The following is a 25,528-nucleotide window of genomic DNA, read 5'->3' on the forward strand; positions in this document are numbered from 1 at the left end:
GCTACCCTGTTTCCCCAAAATTAAGACATACCCATAAAATAAGCTGTAGCAGGATTTCTAAGCATTTGTGCTTATAAGCCATACTCCACAAATAAGACGTAGTGATAGGAATGGCAATGCAGCGTACAAGGTCGGTTCCCCCGTTTTGTGTGTGCTGGGAGCTGAGGCATAAAGGGAGACATCGAAAATGAAAGTAAGTCTCCCCAGTGAAGTGAGGAGCAGGATGCTCTGTTTTAGGTATGTGTGTCCTCAGGGAGAAGAAATAAAGCTGTGGCTGCTATTTTACTCAGCACTATGGGTCTCTCTCCCCCAGCACCAACCAGCAACAGTCTGTGGGTCTCTCTTACCCCCCACAAATACCAGGAAATAGGGGGAAAGCTTCAGTAAGCAGTCTGCTACTGAGCCCAGAGAGATCATCCCATAAATGCAGTTGTAGTACCATACTTAAGAAAAAAAAATAAGAAATCCCCTGATAAGAAGTCATAGTGGGTCTTCTTGAGGAAAATATGTATAAGACAGTGTCTTATTTTCAGGGAAACACGGTAACCTTCGAAAGCACTGTTAGTGGAGAATTGGAAATAGCTGCTGTATAGGTGAAGTATGGGAAAACGTCTGCCCTCTAGGTGTTCTGGACTTTAACTCCTACAATTCCTAACAGCCAGTAGGCTGTTAGGAATTGTGGGAGTTGAAGTCCAAAACACCTGGAGGATCAGTTTGCCCAACCCTGGAATAGGTAGTTGAGAAAGCAAGAACACAGTCCAGCTTGGACTTTTCTCTTCTTTTGATTTCAGATGTTCTTGGAGCTTCTCAAAGTAATTTAAGCCAAAAAAAAGGTCTGTAAGAGTTTCTCCAGACCCCTTTTTGATATTTTGCACTGTTGCAGGAAATAGATATATCCCCAACACAAACTTCTCTTTCAGAGTGTAGACTCCATCTAGGAGTAGAGTTGCCATGTCAGGACTATCCTAGTTACTGAGGTTTCAGTGATAAAACCCAATACTTTGTGATGTCACACAGTGGGTTCTATGATACATGCCTGTGTTATAACATTACTATAATTGTTCACTTACTAGAGTAGATTCATTGGATCTTCTTTTGTGTGGACAATTTCTGGAATTTAAATCTAATTGCCTCTAAAGAAATTCAAAAGGCACTGCCTTTTAAAACTCATAAGGGCAGATTACTTATTAATTTCTGCTGATAAAATCACTGTTGCTTAACTGATCAAAAATCAATAACAGTTCTATACACACAATTGATGTGAATTAACATACTCTTCCCATCCATTTAATGTTATGATAGAATATTTTTATAAAATCATTTCTACTAATTCAAGCATTTATCATTATATGCACAAAGATTGCTTGATGAGAATATTATAGACGGTGCATGTTTTTGACATTAGCATTTTATTTGGATGACTAATCTTGCAGATGTGAAATCTGAATGAATTATTCATGCAAATGCTTTTCTCTGAAATTTTTAGTTCTTGCTAATGCTAGTTATTAAACATTTTTATTTTCCTTGATGTAGAAAATAAACGTATGCTTACTCAGGAGAGAACGTAGGAGGGTCAGACTTTCTTTCTGTTTGGCTATTGAGACAGTGATGCTGCAAGACTCCCTAGGAATGGCTTGGGTGCTGGACACAACTTTTTCACAAATACCTATATTCTCAAAGGGTAGGACTAGGTACTATCATGATTACCCTTGCTGTTTTGTCTGATTGATTTTGTATGAAGGACAATTGGTACTGAAATCAATGGAACTGCTGTGAGCTCACAGCATGACTCTTTATTGTCATTATCTGAATGGGCTGTGAAGAACTGAGAAGGAGTTGCAGATAATCAGAAGCTTGGATAGATTGGAAGGAACGGAGCCACTCTGTTTGCATTGGGTAACATTGAGTTGGCAGAGAAATAGCCAATTTGATCCAAAGGGTGTTGTTCTGCAAACAACACTCCCTATTTTTGCTTATGGGAGAGCTGTTCTGGCATGGAGTGTTGTATGAAAAACAAGTAAATAAATATATTGCTCTTAATTCAAAATTACCTGGGCAGGATTCAATGGTGAATGGGTCAATGAAGCATTAACTGGAAGGAACAATCCTGCCTGCAATACAGCCCCAAAACCAATTTGGATGGTGGTGGTGTGGCTGCCAGGACACTATTGATTTAGCTTCATATTATCAATGTTTTTATTCTTCTCATACTTTGCACATGTAGAATTCTTGACCCATCTATTGTCTGGTCCAGTGCAATAGGGAATGGATTCCACTTCAACCACCAGGATTCACTTTGTAACAGAGATGTTTTGAAAAAAGCGTAGGCAGTCTCAATGTCTCCCAACACAGTATGTTTAATTCATATATTACAACTCAGGTTGTGAATTGCTTTTGCCTACTGATAGAGGATATGAATCCATTGTGTGACATTTACTGTTAGTGTGACAGTGCTCAACAGGAATTACACTATTTTTGGTTAATATTTCTTCGACACAATCAATGTCTGCTGCAATTCTCTGAACACTAAAGTGAGCAATCACCTGTGGATGGGGCCACCAAAGATTCAAATGTTTCAGTGCAGCCATGTTGGAGTCTGCTAGCCCATCTGCCAATGTTACCTAGATCTGTGAGTTGCTATGAGTTTTTCAGGCTGTATGGCCATGTTCCAGTAGCATTTTCTCCTGATGTTTCTCCTATACCTGTAGCCAGCATCCTCAGACCTCTGAAGATGCTGGTCACAGGTGAAGGTGAAACATCAAGAGAAAATGCTACTGGAACATGGCCATATAGCCCAAAAAACCCACAGCAACCCAGTGATTCCAGCCATGAAAGCCTTTGACAACACATTACCAGGATCAGTTTGGAAGCTTTTTCCCCCACAGAACTTCAGGTGAAATATCATGTGAGGAAGCCATGTTTTAGCTCTAACTCTAGAAGCAGCCCAGGGGGAATTTGCTAATATCAATTCCAAGCACAATTGTGATGTTAAGCTTTGGAGGATTTTTAAAAAATTCATAACTGGTCCTTGAAGTTATGAATGTTTTCAGGCTTTAGGTAAAAATTCCAAGACACCATTCATAGATTTTACATAATTCTGTTCAATGGGATTGTTGCAATATCAATGTGTATATAGATGCTGCCTAAACAAAGTTTTGGTCTGTATGTTCTGAACATATGGAGATCTGCTATTTAAGTTATGATACTATGCCATGATAAAGCCTGGCACCTTTTACTTGCTCCCTTCCTTTCCTTCAAAACTATACACCTTGTGATGAAGGGCAACAGTTCCTACAAAACCTCCAGTGAGGGTATGGATGGCTTTATGGCAACTGCTGAACTTCTATGCGTACAATTAGGTGGATGGATAGTGTTTTGAGTGTAGTACCAGCACACAGGGAAAGCAAAAACATTTAGCCCATGGCAACATGTTATCACCAGTGTGAACAACCAGCACTTTTATTGCATTAGAGAATGCTATAATGTCAGTAATAAGTACTGACTACACAACATTTTATTGTCTGCATCAACAGACATGGAATGATGGAATTACAGTGGATGTAAGGAATGAGTTTTTTGTATGCCTAAAAAAATAAAATAAAGTCAAATGGAGAATCTCATTTGCTGGCAGCACATACACATGAAGCACCATGCTAATAGTCTGGACTGTACCATTTCCATAAAGGCTTATGGGAAGGAGATAGTTCTCCTTCTGTTCCCTACCCTGGGCTTGCTTATTTAAAAATGTAGAATCGTCTGTAAATAGGACTCTCAAGACTTAGGATCTGAGAGATATCATCTGTGGCATCTAAAAATTCCATCTGAATTATGTTAATCAAAAGGTACCAAAAGCTTTCCAAAAGTTGAAAACATATTCTCCATGCTATAAGGATTGTAACTCATCAGCATTCTGAATGCTACAACAGTTCAGTTCTTTTAAAACTTTGATATATAAAATATGTAATGATTTCTGTTATTCGTAGAATAGCGTCTTGCCTTGTTACTTTTCCACCCTAACTATCCAAACACGGCTATTATGGTTGGATTCTCTGAAAGGGCTTTCTTTTTAAACGTAAGCCTTACTTCTTTCCCACCCCTTTTCTTCTGCTTCAACTCCAATGTAGAAATCCAGTAGGTTTTTAAAGTATTTGAATTGAGTTTGCTTGAATCAATAGAATGGATTCTCTTCTAGCTTTCTGTCTGTGGTTTGATCTTAATTTAGATAAAAAGGGGTCGCTAAGGCTGTGGATGAACTGCGTGGACGGCCAGCACCATCTGGCATCTGCAAAACAGAAGAAGTGGCTCTTTAGAGTCCACTTGTTAAGGAAGACTCGTCCCTCCCTCCTTCAAAGCAAGAGGTGACCAGAGCTCACAGAAAGCCAAGCAAAGAGGGCCTGATGAGTTGCAAAGAATGATCTGTGGGTAGATAAAGTAGGCTTTTTGACTCATTCCTGATGGAAGTTCACCTGATACATGGTACTACGTTCATAATGTACGCTTTTCTTTAAAAAAAAAACATGTAACAAATTGTCTTTACATCTTGGCACCTTGTAAAGTATTCTTTTATACAAAAATTCAATAATTTCGACACTCTCAATTATTAATCACTACTTCACTGATAAACTTTGAGCAAGTGTGACCTTGGAATTCATCATGCAAAGTATTTACTGCATCGGGAGAAAACATCTTTAAAACTTTTTTTCTTTTTCTTTTTTCCCCGTAAGACAGCCAGAAGCAGGCAGTGGTAGAGGGTAACAGAAGGGCTGGGGAAAGTATTTCAAAAACAAAAGGAACCAAACAAACTTTGAAAAAGAAAACAGCAACACAAAAAACTGTACAAAAATGATTTGATCCATAACAGAATTTTTTTTTAAAAAAAGATCTGTCAACTATGTTACATTTTAGAAACTGAAAGGGGGCAAAAATCTGCCAAAACCAAAGAGTTTGGGATTTTCTCCCACAGGTCAGCAAATGTCATCCAATAGTCTTAAAGCAAGGATAACTAAACAAAATACATGTGCAGCATATTCTGCAATTCCATTACATACAGTAGGATTTTTCTCAAAGCATTTTAAAAGTATAGGTAATATAAAGCAGTTGCACAAAAAGCAAAAGGTGTTTTGACAAACAGGTATGCATTTATTCCTTTTAAGGAACGATTTTCTTTTCTTTTTTTTTTAAAAAAGGACCTTCTCCCTCCCACCCCTTTCCTTACCCGCCACCCTGCCCTCCCCCACCCGCTGAAAGACAAAAAGGTTCACAGAGACACATTGGGCTATATATGTACAACATAATAAACCCCACCCTATAGGAACAATTGTTATTATCCAAAGGGACACAGAATCAGAAATTTGTAAAAAATAGCGAAGTTTGCTTGCTGTAAAGCCTGAGATTTTTCTCTTGGTTCTTCTGCAGGGCAGCGATACCTGCAAAGTATGGAAAGTCTAATTTTTTATTTTCTTTTTTAAATTATTTTGCTACAGTCTTTAGACTATGCATGCAAGACATACAACTAAGTGCAACTGAGTGAAATGTAGTTTTAATTTTTTATTTACTCATTCCCTAACAGTTTGAACTGAGGTATGCGTACTAACAGTTTCTCATGCTGTTATCTTTACTCATGTCTAGCTACACATGCTGAGAATGAACTAATCTACCAGGTTTTTATCCCCTTTCTGAATACCACGCTAACCAGCAAAGCCACTCAGTTTTGGAGCACAAAAGACAGATAGCTAGATGGGATCATTTCAAGCTAACTGTTGTGCATCATGGAGCTGCCTCAATACAATTTGTTTTAAAATGTTTCTGGTGTCCACAGACTGCCCTCCTAAAAAATAATGTAAGAAATGAATTCAGGGAATTAAAAGAAGTTGATATATCTCAATATATCTGCCAGCCCAAAAAAGCAAAAACAATTTCAATCCAGTGTAGTAAATGGCAAATCTCCCACTGATTTGGATGGTATCAAAAATTTTAAGGGGATAGGAATGTTCTTCTATTTGAAAGATGCTGACCAAAATACATAGAGGGGACAATCCCAACAGAACAACAGTCACAATCATTCTAAGAACATGTGCACAGATAAACTCATTTTTTTAAAAAAAAGAAAAATTGCCATTATTAGCTTTTAACAAAAGTGAATAGTTTTGTAAGGCCAAACAAAAGCATATAAACCCTTATTTGTGATACTATAATATGGTTCAGTTTTAAGTTGTGAGAGCTCTTCTATATATTATGTCATTGCCTCTTTGCAGGATACTCCAGGCTTTCTGTAAAACAGACCATCTTCATACTTTTTCAAGATGAAATGCTGCCCTTATTTGCTCCCTTCACTTAGTACTGTTCCCTAGCTTTAGCCTTTTTTAAAAAGCTCTCTCTTTACAGAAATACATTTGGTCACTGTAAAGGAACACAAAATTAAAACAACAACTTTGGTTCAGCCATCTACTTGGTCTTCTAAATTATACTCTAATAAAGGAGCAGTTTTACTTCTCAGGTTAGCCGTAGCCCATATCTTGACATTTGCTTCTAAATTCTTACACCTCCTTTGATCAACAATAAGAGGATATTTGGCTTCATAAGATAAAGCATATAACAGAGAACATAATTTACCTTTGTGTAATATCTTTGGTAATTTTAGGGGGAGAGGGTACAAAGCAGAATATAAATTAAGATCAGAAAAGCTTTTGAAATCAAAAAGCTATAGTTTGACATAAATAAGTGGGTTACAGAGAAGTGGTTGGAGAATGACAGTGTATAGATGTCCAGTGATAAAGGGGTACCGATATTTTAACAACAGCTATCTGCCCACATTTGCTGTGAAGAACACGGCAATTTGCAACAGTGCTAATTCACCCACAGATCTTAGGTTATTAATTTTTGATACGGGTCAATGTGATACAACGTAATGACCTTAACAGCAGTAAGAGAGTTTGCCCAGTTAAAAATATTAACATGAGCCTTATTGATTGCCCAATGGGTGGGATCCTGATCCTATAATCTATCCAAACTGATAGATGCCACCAATCAATCCTCAGACATTTTGAATCACCAAACATAGTGCCTGTTTGCAAAATTTGAACAAAATACACAGATGGGTAAATATTTCAGAACTATTCCAAGACCCAAAAGTGTTTGCTAAGAAGCAAAGAAAAACAAACTCTGTTGGACCATGTATGTTCATGTGTGTGTGCTGTTGTTAAATTCTGTGTTTCTAAATATGCACATTTGCTACAAAAACAAACAAACAAAAAACAACCAAGCAAGACCCCGGAGAAACAAACATTTGAACCATGATGACAATATATACTGCTCTGTGGAATGACTTATGAACAATAGTCTGTACTCATTCTATGCTGGTTTGCTTTTCATTCTCACTCTTGCAGTACTGTCTTTCTTTTTCTTTTCTGTTAGAAGATAACTTTGCACAGGTGAAAGCAGCATTTGAGAACTTTTTCTTGTGGAGAGGGGGGAAGGGGACATAATAGCCCAAAATGGAATATGATGGCATCTAAAGGAAACTGGAATGAATGGCAGAAAAAGAACTACAAACAATTTGAAGGACATTCATCTTTGTATAATAAACACACCTATTAACATTCATCACAAAAGTACAGAAAACATTAAGCCTCAAGAGGCCTTGGCCAGTTGAGGCCTGAGGTCAGAACTTAAAATGGCATAGGAGAAGGGGGCGGGTGGGGGGAATCAAAGCTCTACACTACAAAAATTGGGAGAATGTTCTTTTGATCCCTCTTCCGTATGCACACACGCACCCTACTCCCACGCATGCACGCATACACACATACACATCAGGACTTCCCCATCCCAATAGGAATCAAAGGAAAAAGTAAAGGCAGTGATAACCAACATGCGATACTGTGCAAATATGTTGTCCATTGGAATTCTTAAAATCTGGGGAAAGACTTGATATGCAACTTATGTGTACATGCTCAGCTTGATGTCTTCGGTGTCCAAAACTTGGAAGAACTGCAGTCCAAAGTCTGCTGCCAAAGTGTGTATAAATGAATCAGTTGAACGAATTTACAACACTGATGTTGACTGTGAGAGGGAATCCCAAGTACCAAACAAGTCCATCCAATGCACAGAGTACAAATTCCTTGTTTTTTTTTTCAACAAAAAGTAGAAAAATCAAAAATACTCCCAAATGGGATACTTGTGATGGCACTAAGAGTTAACATATTTCATAGCTGTCAACATGGACCAAGTGTATCCTCCAGACTGTACAATAACGGGGAGAGATTTCACAGCTAATTTTGAAGTACGTTTTTAAAATTCCATCCCCGTGAGCTTCATTTGCAGAAACACAACTACAGACATATTCATTCAATGTCCTCATTTACATTTTCATCTTCATAATCTCTGTCGTGATCAAACTCTGGACTGTGATTGGCTGTTGTCACTAATGATAGTGGCCCTTCATTTTCATCTGGATCTAGCGGTTCTTCTTTGACATGCACAGGGTGCCTATAAAGATACAAAAGAAGAGGATGTTTTGGCGAGTGATTAACTTAGCTGCTTGAGTAAGAAAGGTTTGCAAACAATTAAAGTATTTTCTCATTAAAAAAATAAAAATACATATTATAGAATTAAAAACACCTATCAAAAATAGATAATCTATCAGAAAAAAACTATGTTTTCATTTGTAAGATATTTAAAAACCTAAATACATTTTTTCTACCAAATGGTAATGATGGCTGGAAGAAATGCAATTATAAAAAGGGATAAGAGATTCCAAGATGTTTGGAAATTCCCTTTCCCTTATTATTGTGGAGTACAATACAGTACAGGCACCCACCCCTCTATTTTGTCACAAATGTAAGTCACACGGCAGTTATTAACTTGGCTGCAAAAAGAGAATGGGGGAAAACCCACCAACGTGCTTGAGAACACTGTGTTTCAGTGGGGAAGAAAAGGTTTGGCTTATGGTTTCTTCATGGGATTTAGAGAAAATGCTCTCAAGTGACACATTAGCTTGATTAATACAATCTTCAGATAAATAAATGAAATAAGCATCAGTAAAGCAAAACAGTGGTTTATCAGCCCACTGAGCTTCTGGAGGCTGGGCTAATCATCGGTTACTGTGTGTTCTGCTTTTCTAGTTAACATGCAGAACCTGTGAGGCAAGTCTCCAGAGGACGACCCCAAGTGAGGTTCTATCATTAATCAACTTCAAGCAAACACAGCAAAGAGACACCATGATACATGCTTTAAACTCCAAATTAATGCATATTTTTACAAACTGTCAATAAGGGAAGAAAAGCCCTGCCAGGAAATACAAACGGAGAGGAAAAGGCTTGCTCAACACAACAATATGATAAGAAAGCAGAGTCCTAATGAGAATAATAACACTGTCAGCTGTAAACAAGGCAGAACATGATCCTCAGCTCGTGGTGGGCACTAAGGAAGCACTAAAGAGATGAGATCTGCCAAATTTCTCATTACAGAATAGCATGTGAATAACCCACGAGGGAACAAGGGTTGATTATACAAAACGGGCATGATAACAATTGAAAATGTTGTCCGTAAATCATATTCACAACAAACCCATTTACAAATACAAATTACCTTCCCCTTTCTTGTTCTTGGGTAGCTTTTGATATGTAAAATACCCCTGCATGAAAGTAGTATTTTGTTAAGAGACTTTAAGAAGGGAAGTCTGATTTTATTGGCAATATCTTGTAAACATTAACACACCAAGGAAATTCTTTGTAAATAATTGATGTTTAAGGCAATCCCTTGAAACAAAGTAATAACGAGTTCAAGACAGTTTTCAAACCAGAATTTAAGCTCACAACATCGAACATTGTAGTCAGCAAAATCTAAAAATCAGCAGTCATAAGGACAAGTATCAAGTGTATAAATTTTCACTTTCAACTCAGTTAAAGCAGATACGCTTTCTGACTGGATGGGAATGCTACTATCTTCACCTGAGCTCTCTCGTGGATCAAGAGAAAGCTACATATGGAAGTGAAAAATAAACTTCTGCTTGCTATCATATTAATGAACTCCAGCTGCCTGACAGGTATCAACACTTACATTGTGAGTAGGAACTGGGTCAGTATGTGTGCCAAAGAGAAGCAAGCCACATGATAAAGTTGGCTCAAGGTGTGCATTTCAGACTTCCAACCTCGTGTTTGTTAATACTGATGATGGCCTGAAAGTCTCCAGATGCAGGAAGTCTTCCAACAATAGTTGAGAAGATATTTTATATTCCCACCTCTTTGAATTGTGCATTACAGAAGGTACCTGCCTGAACCTACAGCTTATCTTGCATGTGATCATCACGGGAAAATTGTCCTTATGCAAAACCATCTCAGAAGCATGAACTACATCATAATAAATTGTTTCTAGCATGTTGCAATAAAATACACAGTAAACATGCCAGACAAAGTAAGACACCTGATGTGTGTTTTACAGTGATTTAAACAACTAAGTTTTTTAAATTGTTTGTTTTTATGAGGAAGATCTGAGCTATATCTTTTCTCAAGAATTTTTACTCGCATACATCAATGTTTCCTATTGAATATTTTTATATTTATAAACAAGTTGGAATAATTTTGTGCTGTAAAAAATTATGGCAAAACACCAATAACAGGTATTACATGTAGTCTGTGAAAATGTGTGGTTCTTATACATCCTTGAAAATAGACTTGATCACTTTACTAAGTTTCTTGTCTATCGAGACTGATCATGAATATAAGTGTTAAAACATTTGATTTATATCCTACTTTCTCTCAATATGGGGACAAAGTTTCATTACTAATTTGTATAGAACTTGCATTGATCCAGGAAGACTTTTCAACTTGTCTCATGGTTTCATATACTTGATTTGATTCTCTTGAATTTAAACGAAGTCACTTACTGAGGTGGGTGAAATAATTTTGCATGAAATACAACATCTGAGACTATTTATATGAGTAGCTAGAGCAAGCTATTTCTGTTGCAAAGATAATACCCAGCTTCTCCACCAATAAGGAGCTACGGTGATTGTGTTTTGAAAGCTGCTTAGAAGCTTGGTGCAGGCAAAGCTTTTGCAGCAAGCTTTTTAATCTCTTTAGCTGTTTGGTTTTTTTTACTTAAAAATAAAATGTCATTATTAGGTTACATATTTCAGTTTATGGTGCAAATTATTGTTCTTTTAATTCTAACTGGTTTCTGCTACCCACTCTGCATAACTAAGTAAGAATGGGAAAAGAGGGGTAAAACATTTGTCATTAAATAAATACTATGCCATTACTAAAATGAGAAAGAACCACATGAAGGACAAGACATTTTGATATATTTGCTACAAGAGATTCAGTGAGAGATGAATCTCTTAGACACAAGAGACAGAAAGGAAATGACAGGTCTGTAGGGTTAAATCCCATGCAACTCTTTCACTAAGTAAAGCCAAGGAATTATACTAATTTCTGTGGGTATGCTCTGAGTTGGTTCTAGTTCATAACGAGTAGGAATATGCTTTTAAAACGTTCACTACTTTCACTGGTGGTTCTGATGTTTGTGGAACAGTGAAGCTGCTCTAGACTGACATTTCAAACTTTAAAAGGAGCAGATAGCTCTTTAGAAGTTTAGAATAGAACCTGGAGAGGATCCACAGCCCCACTGCCATTACATCTACCAGCAATAGGTCTGTCAGGTCACATTTTACAGACTTCCTCCCTTTCTTGCCTTCCAGGTTTTCTATGCCAATTGTTTGAATAATATATATTTTAAAGAAGACCCCCCCCCCCCAACATATTTCTTCTCTAAATGTTCAAAAGTGGTGTGTTACTGGACATAATAAGGGAGGCATGACCCCACTAACAAAAGAATATTTCTGTTCATGCATTAGGGGGGAAAAAAACACTTTTCAAATGTGCCCATGTTAGCAAACAATTCCATGGAATGCAGTGAAGAATAGATTTCAGGGACTAGATTTAATAAATAGAGTCCCAGAAGAACTATGGACAGAAGTTCACAACATTGTTCAGGAGGCGGCAACAACGTACAGTAGAGTCTCACTTATCCAACACTCGTTTATCCAACGTTCTGGATTATCCAACGCATTTTTGAGGTCAATGTTTTCAATACATCATGATATTTTGGTGCTAAATTCGTAAATACAGTAACTATTACGTAGCATTACTACATATTGAACTACTTTTTCTGTCAAATTGGTTGTACAACATGATGTTTTGGTGCTTAATTTGTAAAATCATAACCTAATTTGATGTTTAATAGGCTTTTCCTTAATCCCTCCTTATTATCCAACATATTCGCTTATCCAACATTCTGCCGGCCCGTTTATGTTGGATAAGTGAGACTCTACTGTACATCCCAAAGAAAAAGAAAACCAAGAAGGCAAGATGGCTGTCTGCTGAGACACTGGAAGTAGCCCAAGAAAGAAGGAAGGCGAAAGGAAACAGCGAGGGGGGAGATATGCCCAATTAAATGCACAATTCCAGAGGTTAGCCAGAAGAGACAAAGAACTATTTTTAAACCAGCAATGCATGGAAGTGGAAGAAGACAACAGAATAGGAAGGACAAGAGACCTTTTCCAGAAAATCAGAAACATCCGAGGCAAATTTCAGGCAAAAATGGGATCAAAAACAAAGACGGCAAGGACCTAACAGAAGCTGAAGAGATCAAGAAAAGGTGGCGAGAATATACAGAAGATCTGTATAGGAAGGATAATAATATAGAGGATAGCTTTGACAGTGTGGTGAGCAAATTAGAACCAGACATCCTGAGGAGTGAGGTTGAATGGGCCTTAAGAAGCATTGCTAATAACAAGGCAGCAGGAGACGACGGGATCCCAGCTGAGTTGCTTAAAATCTTGGAAGATGATGCTGTCAAGGTGATGTAGGCCATATGCCAGCAAATATGGAAAACACAAGAAGAGCCATCAGATTGGAAAAAATCAATTTATATCCCCATACCCAAAAAAGGAAATGCTAAAGAATGCTCAAACTTCCATACAGTGGCACTTATTTCCCATGCCAGTAAGGTAATGCTCAAGATCCTGCAAGGCAGACTCTAGCAATACATGGAGCGAGAGTTGCCAGATGTCCAAGCTGGATTCAGAAAAGGCAAAGGAACGAGAGACCAAATTGCCAATATCCGCTGGATAATGGAGGAAGCCAGGGAGTTCCAGAAAAACATCTACTTCTGCTTTATTGACTATTCCAAAGTTTTTGACTGCGTGGATCATAATAAACTGTGGCATGTTCTTGGTGGTATGGGGATACCAAGTCACCTTGTTTGTCTCCTGAGAAATCTGTATAAAGACCAAGTAGCCCCAGTAAGAACAGACCACAGAACAACAGACTGGTTCAAGATTGGGAAAGGAGTATGGCAGGGCTGCATACTTTCACCCTAGCTATTCAACTTGTACGCAGAACACATCATGTGACATGCGGGGCTTGACGATTCCAAGGCCGGAGTTAAAATTGCTGGAAGAAACATTAACAACCTTAGGTATGCAGATGATACCACTCTGATGGCCGAAAGTGACAAAGAGCTGAGGAGCCTTATCACCAAGGTGAAAGAAGAAAGTGCAAAAGCTGGGTTGCAGTTAAATGTCAAGAAAACCAAGATTATGGCAATCACACCTATTGACAACTGGCAAATAGAAGGAGAAAATGTGGAGGCAGTGACAGACTTTATATTTCTAGGCACGAAGATCACTGCAGATGCAGACTGCAGCCAGGAAATCAGAAGACATCTACTTTTTGGAAGGGAGGCTGGAGGGAAGGATATTGGAGGCAAAGTTGAAGTATTTTGGCCACATCATGAGAAGACAGGAAAGTTTGGAAAAGACCATGATGCTGGGGAAAATGGAAGGAAAAAGGAAGAGAGGCCGACCAAGGGCAAGATGGATGGACGGTATCCTTGAAGTGACTGGCATGAACTTGAAGGAACTGGGGGCAGCGACGGATGACAGGGAGCTCTGGCACAGACTGGTCCATGAGGTCACGAAGAGTCAGAAACAACTGACTGAATAAAGAAGAAGAAGAAGCAGTGAAAGTTCTTGAAACTGGCAAATTTCCAACACCAATGTTCATTTGTTTTCAGTCATGGTATGAAATCAGGCACATCCATGTAAAATCTCAAAAAGAGTGAATTTTACACACATTTACACAGTAAACATAAAAGCTATACCTGCTTTGATGGAGCAGAAAAAGAACAGCCCATCACTGACTTCTGTTACTGCTGGTCAGTCTGTGGTCTTGAGTTGTTGGAGGGCAGCTCACAAATGGAGGTTGGGACCTTCTTGGCTCAAAGCACAAGATCCTGGTACCTCCCACAACATTCATGTAACATCTGCTACATAGTCTGTGAGCAAAAATCTGAGGGCCATCTTTGTCGAAGAAATTATTTTTAAATGAATATTTAAACAAATTGCTTCCGTTTCCCCCTATTTTGTGGTGTAGGGATTTGCTTATAAGTGCTCTTAATGCTTAGTGTTCTTCCTCTTCCACTCCCAAGAAGTTAGTTCTTGATATTTACATCTGAATGTGATTCATTTTTTTCTTGTTCTCCCCTTTGAAGAAAATTAACATAGAGGGCTGCAGGCACTGCCCACTGTTTTGTTGAGGTCCCTGGCATTATTCTTCACTGACAGATCTAACAGTTCTTTCCATTACAACAGACGGCAGAGAGGGAAAATAGGGTTACGCATTACTTTGAGTAAACTCTGTCAGTGGGAAATCATTGCTTGCTTAATAAGACAACATTGAAAATATGATCATTCTCTGGGTAATTTTTACTAAGACCCTATTTAGGCATGTAAAAATAAACAGGGACAGAATTATTCATGCCTCTCTGACGGTCCAGAGCTGCTCAAAACTGAAGGAAGCTTCTTTTATGATTTCCATTTTATCTGCATTCTGCTGGCATGTAAAGACCTTTTCCTCTTAATAATCTGCCTGTGTTGTTTAATTTTATCAAGTCACTGCTAGTTTGGTTCTCTTGAGTTTTTATCTTTGCTGCCCCTCTTAGCTTTTATAAACATGTTCTTAGTGACTGTAGATTTAAATGCATGTTTTTATAACATGTTTTATGCTTTTATATTATCATTTTATGTATAATTTCATATTTCAATTCCCTTTTTTGCAAAAAGCAGCATATAATTAAATAAAATCAGTTGCTTTGAGCAATTGATTTTTTTTTTTGCAGGAGGAATGTAATGTATATATTTCTTTCTCTCTTTCTTTCTGTAAAATATATACATACAATCACATATCTACATTGGTGAGTAGCAAATAGAAGTTAATCCAGTTGCTACAAGGAAAACTAAACAGTACGCAAAACAAATATAAACTTCATATTTTTGTTTTATCCATTGAAGAGAGCAGAAGCCAAAAGATTTTGCTAATTTATTGAGTTCTGTTTTTAGATCATTCTAATAAGCACATTGTTTCAGTGATTACCCACATCCTTCGAAGATTCAGAACCAGTTTATATGAAGTGCTGCTTGTATTTAAAGTGACTCTTAGTTTTTCACACTGATTGTAACTTCTCTATAAAAAGACTTTTCAAATCCTCTTACAACAGGGTATAAAGAAAAAGCCAAAACTGAAGCAGTTGCAGAAGGTGAACACTAGAACTCAAAAGAAATCTGTTTTTTTCTCCCTTACTCCCAGACTGTCCTTCCATTCCTTTTAGATTACATGCCTCTTTCTTCTGAAGGGGTTAACTATAAATAACTTCCATGAGTGAAACTTCCCTTCTTTTCACATCTGAGTAATTCTTTTGTTTGTCCACTCTGTAAAGGAAAGAGTTTTTAATAAAGCTGACTGTTGTTTAATGCCACCGTGTTTTAGTGGTGTACACAGCATGGAAGCATTTGCTTTGTGACTACCTTTGGAGCATGTCAGGATGAAAGTGTTATGTCCCCAAGCTGTAATTATGTGACTACTTTCTAATGTTTCAAAAGAGTGGGGGGGGGGAAGCAGGAAGAGGGTGACAGCAAGCATTTCAGGGTGTCACAAAACGCAAGGAAGAAACAGCAGTAAGATTTCAGCAGGAGTGTTATACTTCCTCAGTTGTTATGTTAACAAGACTCCCTAAAGTTCATGATAAAATTTAAAGGCATGATCTATTTCAGTCTATCATGACTGTTAAGAGCAATCTCTTTATGGAAGAGAAGTATAGTTTGTTAAGCAAAAAAAAAAAAATTGTAGGAGGCACTCAACTGCAATCTAAAAGCTTAGAGAACTGCCTATTATGTAACAGCCTTCAATGAATGCTGGAATTTCATTATACTAGCCAGCTCTTTTATCACATACAAACAGGACCTTGCAATGTTTCCAATGCAGCTTGGGAATACAGGTTCAATGTAAATGCTCAGGCATTTCCATTGGTGGCTTACTGAATTTTTAAACAAAATACAAAATGATTCACAAATATCTACACAATTGGGGCAATCAAGGATATTTTTTAGAGTTGTGATGACTGTATGATAAATCAGTAGCATCTCTGCACATGTTATTTTTTAAGACAGGCAAAAAATCCTAAGGCATTTTTAGATTTTTACAACACTTCTGCCATAAATCATTGGGCATATCATCCCCTCATTATGAGTTTAATGTATAAAGTAACTCAGTTGCTCCATGTTTAGGCCATTATACATAATTCTAACAATCAGACCCTTCTAAAAAACAAGATTAGAATAAGGAAGCTCACACCAAAGGTTGATTATTATATCACTGTAGATTCTATACAGTGCTGTGCATACTAATTTCTGCACCAAAGTGAGGTACAGCTCCACATGTTCCAGTTTTAGGTTTTGTAGATTTGATTATTTGCTGATTTTATTCATAGGTTTTTCCTGGGAATAGAGTTACCCTACAGAGGTTCCTTTCTCAGGTTAAGAAATATATATTTTCCCTACTTTTGTGGGGGTCATGTGCCCTTTATCCCCACAAAAATGACTACTGTACATGAGAAATGGAGCCCCGGTGGCAAAGTGCATTAAAGCGCCGAGCTGCTGAACTTGCAGACCGAAATGTCCCAGGTTCAAACCCAGGGAGCGGCGGGAGCGGCCGCTGTTAGCTCCAGCTCCTGCCAACCTAGCAGTTCGAAAACATGCCAATGTGAGTAGATCAATAGGTACTGCTCCGGCGGGAAGGTAATGGCACTCCATGCAGTCATGCCGGCCACATGACCTTGGAGATGTCTACGGACAACGCCGGCTCTTTGGCTTAGAAATGGAGATGAGCACCACACCCCAGAGTCAGACATGACTGGACTTAACGTCAGAGGAAACCTTTACCTTTTACTACATAAGGAATAGATAGGCCATGTTGTAATATCAAATACATTCTCTGAAGTCTGTTTTTGCAGGATCACTCATTGCTTACTTCAGCATCACCATCAGCACCAGATTGCATGTGGTTTGTACATCAAAATAATCAAGGATATGGAATTTTCTTGTGAGTTTTTTTTTTAAAAAAACAACAACCCTAAAGCACACATGATTGCAGTGTAGAGGAGTAAGACTAGATCAGACTGGGGTGGGCCACATGTAGGTGCTTCTGCTAAACCTTGGTGCCATTCACTAAAAAGACAACACTGTACGATTGCTGTGAAATTCTGTCAGCATAAAGTTATGTGCCATCTCCTTGACTGTTTTCACCATATGAACTGTTATTTACCAGAGGTTCTATGAAAAATATCTATATCTGTAATTTGTTTTCTGCACACAAAATATATTTTAATTCAAGTAATTTTCTTCCTAAATGTAAACTGTAAGGAATTTGGCAGTTGTTCCCCATTTTCGTTACATAAATGTCCTTTTGACAAAGAATGAAAAAGTTTAAGGGTATTCTTTACATTTCTATTCACATGTAACTTGCCGGTTCATTTTTTGATTGGGTAAACATACCAAACCCTTTAGTGCATGGAAATGTGGCCCTTTTGTTATTCTAAGTGACCATGCATGCAGGTATTTTGGACTGAAACACACTGTCAGTATACAAAGTGTACCATGTCCTTTTACTGCAGAATCCCAATGAAACATGTACTGGTTGAGCATTCTTCATCCAAAATTCTTGGGACCAGAAGTGTTTTAGATTTGTGATTCTGTAATATCTATACTTATAAATATGTACACAACGAGTTTTTTTGGAGATTTACTCTCAAGTATAAACATAAAATTCATTTCTATTTCATATATACCTTATACACATAGCCTGAAAGTAATTTTGTACATAATGGGTTTTTTAAAATTGTGCATGAAACAATGCTTGTGTAAACTGAACCCTCAGAAAACAAGTATTGTAGTCACTCTTGTGGATAAATTTGGATTTTGGAGTATTTTGGATTGTGGAATTCCAAATAAGAGATGCTCATCCTGTATTAGAATAAGACTAATCTCATCCATGGGCTGGAGAATGAGCTGCTGCTTTGACACTTGTTTTCCTTTCTCCCCCAGTATTTTCTTTTTGCATTGTGTTTATTTGACTGCAAGTCTGAACGCAGGGATTGTATTTCTTTTTCAAAGTCACGAAGGCACTTACAAAATGTTAGGTATTTTTAAGTGCTTAACAACAGCTTTTTAAAACTTCTGTTTAATAAAAAGGAAACTTTCTAGTTCTTATTGTAGAAAACAGGAACTTGAATTCGTGCTTGCAAGAATATTTAAATCAGTTTTCCAACACCAAATAAGCGGTAGAGTACTGTCCTACAGTATCTCTTATTCTGATGCAATTTAGTAATGGAAACATGTTGTTGGCTACAGATATCAAAATCTGTCAACTCTCTTGCAAGTTATTCATTGGCTGCTACATTTTGCTCCCCTAACTCTTTTCCACTGTTCTAATTTTAAATGTTAAAAAACAAACTTTTTTTTAACCAAATGAGTTTTAAGGAGTTTAATTGAATAACTTGTGCTTGGCAAAAATTAGATGCCTTACTCTTGAAAAAAATCAAATCCTAGCAACTTTCCTAGTGTAAGAAACTAGTGAGGCCTTCATGCTGTCAGAAAGAAAGCAAAAGTATTTGTGCCCCAAATTGCCTGAAGAGGAATTCATTCAAATAGTTCTAGAAGAATGTCATGTCATTCTGCTTTGGGAATGCTAATTAATACTGCACAAACAATCCTTCTGAAAGCTAAACACATTCAAATGTTTTGAAGTAAATGGTAAAAGACAATGTTCAAATTAATTATTAATTAAAAATGAATGTTGCCATCTTTAAAGATTTTTTTCAAAGCATAATGTGCACTGATTTAAAATGCTGAAATATCAAAGTAATAAGAGCCTTAGATTTCCTTTCTCCTTTACCCCCTGCCCAACATATTATGCAGGTGGGAAACTTTTTAAAAACCATTAAATGCTAATTACCTTCACAACTAATTATTAGGGTGGCATTAGGTTAATGTTTTCCTGCCTTTTGATTTAGACCTACTTTTGTCAAAGCCTTATTCATATTTCTGTGAAGTACAAGGGCTACAAAGTAATTCCTTTAACTATTTTATTAATTGGCTATGTGATCTCTTGGCAAGAGGACTAATATTTTTGCTGTCACATTTTAAGGGACAGGTTGCTATCAACACTCACTGTCCATCTCAAAAGTGAACAAATTGGGTTTTGTTTCATTGCCTTCTAAACAAAATCATATATGTGAGAAGACCCTCCATTTCGCCCTCCCACCATGAATCTGAAGAAAATTACAGACTCAATAGGAGTGTAACTTTCTCCTAAAATTTGTTATCGAAATAAACAAGTAATTTTCTTCATACTACAAGGTTTTTGAAAAGTGTGAAGTTTTTTAAGACTATTAATAGCTTCAGACTTATTCTGTACAAAATAAATACATGGTTTCATGCAGAAAATAGTATTTTGTATGGAGCATTTTTGTGCAGGAAACACAATTTCTGCATGGAAATATGTGATATGTAGTACATGCTGGTGTTTGGAACTCATTCTATGCACAATTCCACTAATTTTTTCAAGCAGAAATCAGCACAGTTTTATGGACAGTAAGTGCTGTTTCATAGGGAAGAAAAGTTGCTTTCTGCACAAAAAGACATGCTATTTTTGATTTGGTACATGATTGATATTTCATTGGAACATGATCAGAAGCCTAAAGGTATTCCACACAAGTAGAAAAAAAAATGAAATAGTGACACTATGACCTCTTTGATGGTTTGACTCCACCATATTTTTACCCATAATTAACAACTCCCAGAACAAGAAGATTTAATATTTTTGTTGCTAATAGCTATTGGTTCATCTTTCCAGATGTTTTAAATGAGGGGAATTGAATTGAAAATAATAATACTATTGAGGAATAGTAGTTTTGTCTTAGAGTTAAACAAGAGAATGATAAATAAGCAAATAAGTTCATAGATAGACAGGGTTTTTAGACTGAATTGAGCTGATCACTGTTGCTTTATCATGTAAACCAGAGATAACTCCTTTCCTTCAAATTAGCACATGTGCTTTTTTGAGGTCTTAAGAGCTATGAGAGGGGTGGGTAAGAAATAAAAAAATATTAATATTATAGTATTATTTTAACATAGCTACTGGGTTTGAGAAGAGAGGCAAAAGCAAAATGTAAACAGAAACATTCACCATTACTTACATTACTTGCATAGGGGACCGTCCTGGACTGCTGTCACTCCCATTACTGTTCGCATGCTCCATTGCACCATTAAGATCTTCCCGCATAGCATTGGCTAAACTGCCCAGAGTAGGGTTTCCCATGGAAGCAGTAGTGTACAGAGGTATACTATTCTCAGCCATTGAAGCCTGTCAAGTTACGGAACAAGACATGAGGATCCACAGCAACACATGTTCATGCATGCACTATTGACCAACTCCAAGAAACACACCATGCTTCATTTACATAACAACACCATCAGTTTTTTCAAATTGTGTATTAAGGTCTCACATAGCTAAATTTTCTATCTAAAATAATTTCACCTTTACAACTAAATGTCATCTACACAAAAAACTATCCATATGATAACTTAGGTAAATGTTATACTAAATGGTTAATCGGTTTTGCATAATTATCTCATTTCTTTAAACGGCAGCATAAGGTGATGTTGATCACACCCTTTGCCCTGAACCATGGCAGAAGGAAAAGCTTGTGCTCTGTTTCTGTGCTAGCACAGGAGGTTGATTTAACATTTTTTAAGGCTCAGACTTTGAACTTTTCAACAATGAAGTACTGTCTATTGTGCTAAAGCTTGAGTCAATTTTGGGGGGGGGGGGGGGAGGGGGAGCGTTAGCCAACGGTTCCATCCATTATTCAGGTACAGCTAGCATTGAAATAAATTCTTGTTCTCCATTTATGGCATACTATGCTGATGCATTCTTTTACCTAAACAGTTTTAAACATATTTTAATTTCAACTGTATTTTAACTGAATTGTTTTACAATTGTATCTAGTTTAATTCTATTTTAATATTTACTTGTTGAATGTTTTAAATTGTATCACTTTTTAAAGTTGTGAGATGGTTTGGGTCCCAATCTTGGGAATAAAAACAAGATAATAATCATAATACTGATATCTTCACATGTATGAACATATCTGCACATGACTGAACACTGGGAATAATGCATGAAAGTTTAGGGGTTAAAGGTTTGAAATGATCAATATGTGAAATGATATGAAAAGGATATTGAATTATAAGAAAAGGAGCTATTCTGGAAGATGCTCTGATCTCTTCTGTTGTGTGTAATTCATGAAAACTGGATTACATGGTGAGAACAAAATATTTTAGCTAACATTATGGTAACATTGTTTTCCATATTCATTGTCTATTGTGACATCTGCTTTGACAAAATCTTTTTTCAGCTTGATGCAGTTTGCACTAGGGTTCTCTTACACTTCTATGTAAACAATGCACAAATAGCAGCTCAGTTCCATTATAGGCTACTACACTGCTCATCAAATGTAAACTCAAACTCTCTAATTTAGAAGGTTGATCTTGAGTTGTAAAGGTGTCCATATTAAAATGAGAAATACATGTTAAAAATAAGATGTGTACTTTTCACATTGAAAATGTTACCCAAACAAGACTTAAAAGGATGTTCCTTACTGAAAAGGAAATAATTGGTAATTAGATTCTTGTATTTTTTCTTATACAATGCAAATATAGGAACAGGGTATTTAAAATTAGTGTTTCCTTCATTTGTATGCCAGTCTATATATTGTTATTTAACAACCTTGAAGAACTAAAACTGAAACTAGGTGCCTGGCATCTGACTTCCTAAGAAGCCTTATCCATAAAAGCAGACTCCCCAGATATAACTGAAGAATACTATGTACCTGCAACAATATCTAAGCATCTTATCATCAATAAACATACATTCTTAAACTTTTCTATCCATCAGTCTCAGTGATGTGTGTTGAGAAAAACGGAGAGTACAGAAATGTGTGCTGCAGTGTTAAATGTGGCATAAGCACACACATGAAATGCAAGAAATGAGATGAAGAGTAGGCTGACTTTCTTTTTATTCACCTTTTGTGATGCATAAACACTAGTTGAGTGAGTGTAGCAGATGCGGCAACAATAAAAGCACATCTTAAAAAAGGATATGAAACAAGGCCAAGTTTGAGATGAAGCAGCACATGACTTTACAATATTATAGGCCAGGCGTGGGCAAACGTCCCACAATAGAAACTCAGCAATTTGATATCCACAGTACATCACCATTACAAAAATGGTGTCTTCTGGAAAGGTCCAAACTTTGCCTCTTGGCAGCCTCTACTCTGTATCTTAAGAACAAACCTATCGGAGTGAGAGGATAAAATCACAAAAGGGCACAAAAATTTAAATCAAGTTCCTTCTCAAAATGAGGCCAATATAGCAGCAATATAGCACATATCCAATGGAGTGTATATTTGCTGCAAAACTCTGGGAGATTAATTTTTTTATATAAGTTACTTTCCTATCCTGGTTGTTGTCACTTTGCTGAACATAGCGATGTTTTGATTTTTGACATTTTGCTTAGCAAAAGTGGCTACAGATTTTATTCAGCCATTGCTGGATAGTTGAAGAAGCATATTTTGCCTTTTTACTCTATCTAGCTGCCCTCCCTGAAGCACTGTCCCTATTTCTATCCAGGGCAATCAAAACACCATTCTAGAGGATTATATTAATCTTTTTTTATTCAAGATGCAGAAAAATAATTTTGATGAAGTGGGGAACATAAGACTCGTGCTTCCTGCCGTTTCTGAAATAATGAGTCACGCACTTCCCACCACAGAGATAACTTGTAATTGCAGTAAAGTAATTTATTTAGGAAGAGACAGAACAGGAAAAGCACCTGCTATTTTTCCTTCTCTAAAACCACAGGTGGGCAAATGGACAAATTCTATACAGAAGAAGTTAGATAGATAGCAACAGGGAAGCATCCCATGGCACCATTCTGAGATGTTGATCAGTAATGTTAATCTAGAAATTCTAATGCTTAAAAATAATTTAAAATCATTTAGGGCTGCGATCCTAAGACACACACAACAAACCAGAAGTTTTCTTTCAGATAACTTTCCCGAAGTATTGTTAAACAAATCAAGCTCGGGATGCAATTCAGAAATTTGATAAAAGAGCTACTGAAAAAGAACTTGCATGTCCAAACTACTACTGCTTCCTACATTTCTCCTTAGCATGCATCTAAGTCACTGGATTGAGACATGTAGACAGAACTAGCTTTGGGTAAAAATGAACAATAGTGTTTCTGAGAGCTGGAAGAGAACTATCTGCAATACGACTTTGGCGCTATGAGAGAATCATACGAGTACAAACATTTCAGCATTGTGACTTTGTGAAGTAAACTGTTGTCGGCAACTGAATGGTCTAAACACAATATTGATAACACAGAGTCTATCAAAGGATACTATGGGAGATCTTAATTCATCCCCACTGCTTCACTTTATGTTCCATCAGGCGAAGCATGTCACCAGATCTGACAGTTGTTTCACTCTTGTATGAAATCAGAGTAGTAATCACGTGTAGAACTCCTGTTTGTTAAAAGAGCTGGTGACAAGCTGACAGTAGGATGACTATAAACAGAGATGGTATACCTCTGGGAAACTAGTTTGGAAAATAGCCATCTCACTTATTGGCCAGAAAGTAATATAAGTGGAGATATCCCATTGAGCAGAGGGATCTTTGCTTTTGAATGTCAAGAGAGCAATGAGAATGGTTGACAACACCCACAAGATGTAGTTGTTACATACTGTAAAATTGACTAACTAAATGCACAAAATTGTAGACCTAATTAGTTGTATTTCTAGTAGCAATCCAAACAGTAATGCAAATGTGGGAGGTGACTGTAACCGAGAGTGGAAAGAGCAAAAAGTGGGCTCGATGTTGGTTAAGTGGTGATTTCCTTCTATTGATCAGTTTCTATTGTTATATGCAGTTTCAAATCATTGAAGGTTTCTTGATTTTTGCCCAATAGAGAGAAAGTGTTTTATAAAGTTTGAATTGTCGAACAACACTGAAGATTAAATCAAAGCCAATTTTTTAAAATCAGAATTGTTTTTCCAGATCTGTGGGACAGGTAGCTGAGGTTAATAATGAAAAAGGAATTTGAATATGGTCATTAGCATGTAAAATTAATAATGCTTCGTGGAATATAAGACTGGTCCCTGTTTCAAATAAAGAGCAGTTTATATATGTGGCTTAGCGCTATTGCTTTTTTAAAATCAAAAACCGACTGATAACTGGTCAAAACTATGCTTTTAATTATCACAAGTGTTGAACTGACTTTATAACTAGTCTAGATATTTTTTTCTTGCTCCTTTTAATATACCGGATGTCTTCTGTGTAGGTATTTTTTTGGTGAAGGAAATGCAACAGAATATAAATTATTGTTACGTTATCACATAATTCGGGGTGGGGGTGGGTAGAAATGATGACAACAACACATGTTTTAGAACTGAAACACGAACTGTTCCGTATGATAAGCATATTAATTGAAATTAGTCACATAGCTAACAGAAGCTGAAGGAATGTCGGATCACTTCATTTTTGCCTTTCAGCTTCATGAATGCAAAATGTGCTTGTAATTTTAATATTATTCCACAGATGGAAGCATGGTTTTAAAAACTTCACAAGACTCAAGGGAAAATAGGATCCTAATGAATGATATTTACAGTTGCTTCATTTACACATGCTTTCATTTGCTTTTCAGAAGTTACTACATAAACTGAAGTAATTAGGGGTAATGTAGGCTGTTACTTCCTTTTTAATCAATCTGCCCCTTGATTTAAAAGTAAAATTTAAAGTCCAGTAAACCTTTCTGAAATGCTGTGATATAAACAAATCAGTTTGGCTACAATCCTGCATACTGACGAAATAAATTATTTTAAATATCTATTTTTCAGTAAACTGTAGATTGCAGTCTGTCAGTCTCTTCTGCGTGTGTCAAAATTAAAGCTAATATAGAGTGGCTGAAAAACAGTCTAGAGGAAGTCTGAACACATCTCTCTTGACAGTGCCAACCGTAGAAAGGTTTATTAGTTATGTCAAATTTTATACCAAACATATGAAAGAGATTACTTA

General features: G+C 36.8%; 1 protein-coding gene across 19 annotated transcripts in view; it reads right to left on the minus strand.

The window, feature by feature from the left end:
• Positions 1-3,431: 3,431 nt before the first annotated feature.
• foxp1 (forkhead box P1) overlaps positions 3,432-25,528 on the minus strand; it is a 702,210-nt gene continuing 680,113 nt past the window's right edge. For all 19 annotated transcript variants that reach the window (XM_008105380.3, XM_062973812.1, XM_016991766.2 and 16 more), the window contains 2 exons: positions 20,590-20,756; positions 3,432-8,484 (listed from right to left, as the gene is read on the minus strand). In XM_008105380.3, coding sequence (XP_008103587.1) covers positions 8,340-8,484; positions 20,590-20,756 — 312 coding nt within the window. In that variant the 3' untranslated portion in view covers positions 3,432-8,339. The remainder of the gene's footprint in view (positions 8,485-20,589; positions 20,757-25,528) is intronic.

Source organism: Anolis carolinensis, chromosome 2, assembly GCF_035594765.1.
Source record: "Anolis carolinensis isolate JA03-04 chromosome 2, rAnoCar3.1.pri, whole genome shotgun sequence".
NCBI lineage: Eukaryota > Metazoa > Chordata > Lepidosauria > Squamata > Dactyloidae > Anolis > Anolis carolinensis.